Source organism: Colius striatus, chromosome 30 (assembly GCF_028858725.1).
Source record: "Colius striatus isolate bColStr4 chromosome 30, bColStr4.1.hap1, whole genome shotgun sequence".
Lineage (NCBI taxonomy): Eukaryota > Metazoa > Chordata > Aves > Coliiformes > Coliidae > Colius > Colius striatus.
This window is the reverse complement of record NC_084788.1, coordinates 83,215-89,214: the sequence shown is the minus strand read 5'-3', so window position 1 is coordinate 89,214 and position 6,000 is coordinate 83,215. Positions and strand designations below refer to the sequence as shown.

At 46.5% G+C, this 6,000-nt stretch overlaps 1 protein-coding gene across 1 annotated transcript in view; it reads left to right on the top strand.

Moving 5' to 3' along the window:
• The first annotated feature begins 247 nt into the window (after nucleotides 1-247).
• LMNB1 (lamin B1) overlaps nucleotides 248-6,000 on the top strand; it is a 33,433-nt gene continuing 27,680 nt past the window's right edge. The window contains exon 1 of the mRNA XM_062016449.1: nucleotides 248-1,188. Within this exon, the coding sequence (XP_061872433.1) occupies nucleotides 248-1,188 (941 nt within the window). The remainder of the gene's footprint in view (nucleotides 1,189-6,000) is intronic.

Here is a 6,000-nt window from a genome sequence, read left to right as displayed (position 1 = left end):
AAGAGTTCATCTTCAACTTTTAATTACAGACGCTACATCGGATATGGGACATTCAAATGCTAACACCAAACCCTGCGTTGGGCTGAATCTGAATAATTGCACTGTGAATATTGCAATGACGGCACTCTCCTGAGCCGACTGAAAGCCACCCACTCAGTCACCCACTTGCAGGATCAGGAGTCGAGCAGTATTCTCGTGCAGCGGTGTGCAGCCTTCACCCGAGGGATGTGTAAATCTGGGATGAGGAATGTCAGGCACAGCAGAATCATTTCTTTTGTCATGGGCAGAAGCTCTACTGCCAAACGAGACCCCCTCCCCCGGCCGAGCTGCCCTGCCGACGGCGAGGCGGCAAAGCAAGGGGCGCAGGCCGTGGGAGTCGTCTCGTACTGTGAAGGCTGTGGAGGGGCCTCCGAAGGGGCAGGGCGACGGCTGTCACACCCCCACCCTGCGGCGCGGCAGGGAGGGCCGAAGACGCCCGCCGCCAGCCCGCGTTCAGCTCTTTTGTCCAGAGACGGAGGCGGCAACAAAAGAGCGGGCGGCCGCGGCCGTGCCGCCTCAGCTGCGCGGCGGCGGCGCGGGGGCGGCGCGGGGCGGGCCGGGGGGCTCCCTACCTCGCGCCCGTCGACAGCTGCGGGCGCCGGCGGCGTTTGAATTTAGTCTAGGGCCAGCGACGGAGCGCGGTGCTCGGCCCGCCGGGCGTCGCGATTGGCCGGCGGCCGCTCACGTGGGCCCACCCCGGCCATATTGGGTCACGGCGCGGAGCCCGGCGGTGCAGTGGTGTCCGTGGCTCGGCTTCCCTCCACCGCAGCTCGACGCATACTCGTTCCTCCGGAGTCCCGCCAAGTGTAAGGCGCGGTTCTCCCATTACTGCCCTCCTGTCGATCCCACCATGGCGAGTCGTTCGCGTATCTCCCGGCTGCAGGAGAAGGAAATGCTGCGGGAGCTGAACGACCGCCTCGCTGTTTACATCGACAAGGTGCGGAGCCTGGAGAAGGAGAACAGTGCCCTGCAGTTGCAGGTCACCGAGCGGGAGGAGGTGCGCGGCCGCGAGGTCACTGGCCTGAAGGCGGTCTACGAGTCCGAGCTGGCTGACGCCCGGCAGGCGCTGAACAACACGGCGCGGGAGCGGGCTAGGCTGCAGCTGGAACTGAGCGAGGTTCGCGCGGAACACGAGAAGCTGCAGAACAAGTGAGCGGGGATGCGTCTGGGAGTGGGCGGGAAACGCGCGCAAGGCCCCCGGGAGGCGCGGATGGGCCGGGGCCGGCGGCCGGGCTGAGCGATGCCCGCTGCCTCGGTCACTCCTGCCTGTCGGCGGCCGCCTCGGCTTTGAATGAATGAGCGAGCGAGGCAGCGATGTCCGCTCCGCTCTGGAGCGCCGCCGCCGCGCCTCCTTGGCCGCCCCCTGGGGAAGGCGGCGGCTGGTGCCCGGCTGCCGGAGAGCCTCCGCCGTGTGCCCATCTCCCTGGGGGGGATGCCCTTTTTTCTGAGCCTCGAAACTGAGCCCTCAGATAACTGAGATCAAAGGGCTCCGCGATTTGAGCCAGGGTGATCCTTCGCATCACTGCTGCCCCCTTCCCCGAGACAAGTGAGTCCGTAAGACTTAAGGTGCTTCAGGGTGAAAAATAAAGCGTGATGAGAGTCCATCTAGTGTCTATTGCCCTTTCCGGAAGATGTTAAGTTAGTAATACAAGAATATACGAGTGGATAGTAAGTAGGGTAAAAACTGTCTGTAACTTCTGATCATTTTGCTGCATACTCAGATGTCACAAAATAATAGAATCATAGAATGGTAGGGTCGGAAGGGACCCCTAGAGATCATCTAGTCCAACCCTGGTGCAGAAGCAGGTTCACCGAGATCGGGTCGCGTAGGAACATGTCCAGGCAGGTAACTCTCAGTAAATTTTTTTTTTCTTATATTTAAGTGGAACTTAAGGCAGACTTGTGACCAGATGTCCTCCAGATTGCAAACTCTAAAGCACAGTACCAAGATCTCCACTTTTGCAATGATCTGATTTTTGCCACTAAATTTTGCTTTTTACACATTTAATTCAGTTGTTTATTTGGTTATTTGTTTTTGCTTACCTTAAATTTGATTTCTATTGATGAGCAAAAGCAGACATACAGAAGGGAAAGGCCTGAGAAAGTTAGAAAGTACAGTGAAAGTTAGAAAGATTTACTGTAAACTAACACCAAAATGACTTGGTTTGAAAGTCACGATATGAATTTCCATCTCTTTGACTTCATGGAGGAAGCCACACTTTTCTGTCAGCTTCCCAAAAGACTGTATGTGAAGGATTGTGCTCAAGATACCATCTATAGTAGACTCCCTTTCTGTGTCTGTAATTGGGGTACTTAATGTGAACATGGAAGTTCTTTGTATTATTAACATTTTCCTATGATGTGATACTTATCAAAAACCTGGTTATTTGTGCTGGAGTGTGTAGGCAGGGAACTGCTTTTGTGCTGCAACTATGCCTCTCATAAAGGGTAAAATCTTATTACTTGACAGTCTGGAAATGCCCATCTCAAGAAATGCCCACAGAATACAGATTATAGCTCAGGATAAGAGCTTCTGAATAGCTTATTAAAGCAAACACTTAATGATATTCAGGGATACTAGATTCTACATAAACTTGTTGTCCTGATTTTGGCTGGGGTAGTTAATTTTATTCCTGATAGACAGATGTGTTTTGGGTTTAGTGTTAGAATTATGTTGATGGCACTGTCTTGGTTGTCGCCAAGTAGCACTTAGCCTAAGTTGAGGATTTTTCAGTTTGTCATACTCTGCCAGTGAGGAGGCTGGGGATGCACAAGAAGCTGGGAGGGAGCATGACCTGGACAGCTGACCCAAACTAGCCCATAAGAAGAGCTTCAAGCCCAGTGTATAATGGGAGGGAATTCTCTAGAGTGGGCGATGGGGGAGTGGCAGACTATTGCATGGCATTGCGTTGCCCATCACTGCCTTTTCGTGAGTGAAGTTAAACCATGACAGAAGTACTTTATCCATTTATTCTATTCCAGTGATAGATCACCTTTCAGTCACTTGGCTAATTAGTGCATGAAATTCAAGCTGTGGGACTTCTCTTATTCTTCCTTCAGCAAAACTAGTTTTAAGACACAGGTCATCTACTTGTTGAACTCTATTTTTTCTGACTTGAGTTTCATATATATATTTAGGTGCCAGAAGCTTATTCTGTTTACTTTTTTTAATCTCTTGAGAATAACTGCATATTTCTATAGTTGATACCGCTATATGTAGTGTCTTTGTAGCATATTCCACTTCTAGAGTGCCTGCCATGCAGTGGGAACTGCTGTAGCTAAATAAATATGAAGTCTTCTCTTGAAATTTTGAAACTTAGAACTAGGGAAAAAAAGTGATGTGGAAAAAAACCCCCTATCTCCCCATTTCTATTCTGAGGAAGGAATGAGGAAAATATATGTATGACTTAAAGTAAAAGGAGGCTTGTGACAGGGAGAATGAGGACAAGCCAAAATAAATCTCTTATCTCAGGACTGTATTGTGGAAAAAAAATCCGTATGTGTTTGACTTTAGCTGTGTAGAACTCTTGGCTAGCTACTAGGAAGTGAAGGTCTCCTTTCTTCCCTGATTTACGAAAGAATTGGGAGAACTTAGTGAATTTAATGGTATTTCCAGTTCATCTTATTTTTGTGATTATGCAAGACTTCACTGTATGTGTTTTGGAGAGGTACCTCTGCTTTCTTAAATAATATACTCAATTGTGAGTACTGTGTTTCTGCATTCAGGGGCTGTGGAGGACATGACAATGTAAGGTCAAACTGCTGATTGAAACTGATGTGCAGAGTCCTTGCTCTTGCTGCCATAACCACCCATTTTCTGTGTTGTGTGACTGCACAGTGAACTGATAACAGAAATTGATCTGTCTGGAAAACCAGCAGTGATCCTGTTCCCTGTGCACTACAGGCACAGATCCCGTCCCTACAGGCACAGTTGGCCTGAGAAGTGTGTAATAACAGCCAAGATTCACAGGAGTATAGCGTGCCTTCATCCTTTTTTGTAGCAGGGTAGCCATGGCCAGTAGCTGCTCTACTGTGGAGATGATCCTTTCAAAAATGGGTATCAGGTTATCATTAGAGTCAAACTGATGATGGCAAGGAGAGGAATTGGAGCTCCAATGAAGATCTGTGTGAATGGAAGACTAAAGGCATGCAAGGCTTTAATGTTACATAGAAAAAAATGCAAATGCATTTTCCAAATGGATTTACAACTACTGGGCTTGCTCATGAGGGTGAAATCAGTGAGCCTAAGTCTCAAAGTATGTAATGATGCAATTAGTACCGAACTCATAGCTGTTAATTTTAAGTAGGGTGCCCTTGCTAGAGTAGAACAGTGTGGTCTTGGCTGGGAGTTGGGATGACTGCAGATTTCATGTGCCTTAAGAGCTAAATAGACAATACAAAGTAATGAAAGACTTAATCCTTGGACACTTCATAATGTCATTTAAGTAGCAGATGCAAGAGCAGACCTTTGAATTGCTCCATCACTAGCATCCTACAGACAGGAATAAGTTTCTGCTTCTGGATGTCAGTGGTTTGAAGCTACTGCAAATGATGAAAGTGTGATACAGAGAATTGTAGGCTCAAGATGGTGGAGGAACAATTGTGATGTGTAACTTGAGCAATCAGTGCAACAAGGGTTTACATTGTGGAGTTTGGCACAGCTGTATTACCTAGCAAAGTTGAACAGGGGCAGTTTTGTGAGTCAGCTCTGCTTCTGGGTCAAGTTTCAGGGTAGAGTTCCAGTGGTGAAATGAATTTTCATTATGGGGACTTTTTAAAGTGTATGGTATGTCAGAATCTATACGCCTGGACTTGTGTATATTCAGGTTTGTCATGTAAGGTAATCTTGCTGTTTAGGAGGCATGAGCTTGTGTTAATGCTAATTCATTTAGGAAACTCCTTGTCAACATTTGTCTTTGGCAGACAGATTTCACTGTCAGTTTTCCAGTGGCGAAATATGTCTGCTCTCCTGTAAGAGGAGACAATGTAATTAACGTAGTTTTGAAGGAAATTATGTAGTTTGCTGAAGATATTGATGAAGGATCTGATAGTCATGGATTATATTAAGTGTATTATAGAATGCAGGCACTTAATTCCTTAGGAGCCACAATTACATTTACCATAGTTTTATACATTTAAGAATACTTAAGAGATTATTTCTGTCTCTCTTGCTTTGTACCCTCAGTTGATCTTCCTTCTGTATTGACATGAATTTCTGCAGTGAGATTATGCTGTAAAAGAAATGTCAGTAATATCTTAGTGTCAGGCTGTGGCTTAAATCACTGTGCGAGTGTGTGACTTTGCACATGATACCCTGAGCAACAAACTATTCATAAGGACCATGCTGTGTTAATGCAAGCAAACTCGTAACAGCTGTTTCAGGGTTTCCTGTGGTGCATATGTTCTGTGCTATAATGGGTTAGAGGAACTGTTTTTGAGGGAGCTGACTTGAAACTTTTCAGAGCATATTTTCATTATTATACGTGATCTGAGGAAGTGAGGTAAAGATTGGTGCTGGGGAACTGCTGAAATATGTCACTGCTCTGCTGTGTATTGTAGAGAGCACCTGGGGAAGTAAGGGAGTGTTTAACTTGATGCACAATAACTTAAGCAATTGAAATGTGAGAACGTAACTTATGTTTTCCATGCAGTGTAGGACATAATGTAAGGAATGATTTACTGTAGGTTTCGAGGTGGTCTCAAATATATGGATGTGTAATGGGCAGTCACTTGATATTTGTGCACTGCTTGTGTAAACATTCTGCCTAGACTGATGGCTAGAGTGGTGGGATCACATAGTTGACTGGGCCCTTCAAGAAAGGTCACTGACCAGTGAATGGCTAGAGATGATGTATGTTTAATGTTGACTTCAAGCACTTAATAACTTGATCTCCAGTTAAATAATGTGTGATAGGACATGTTGAAACCAAGTTATGTATTTTTATTTACAAGAAAGATGAT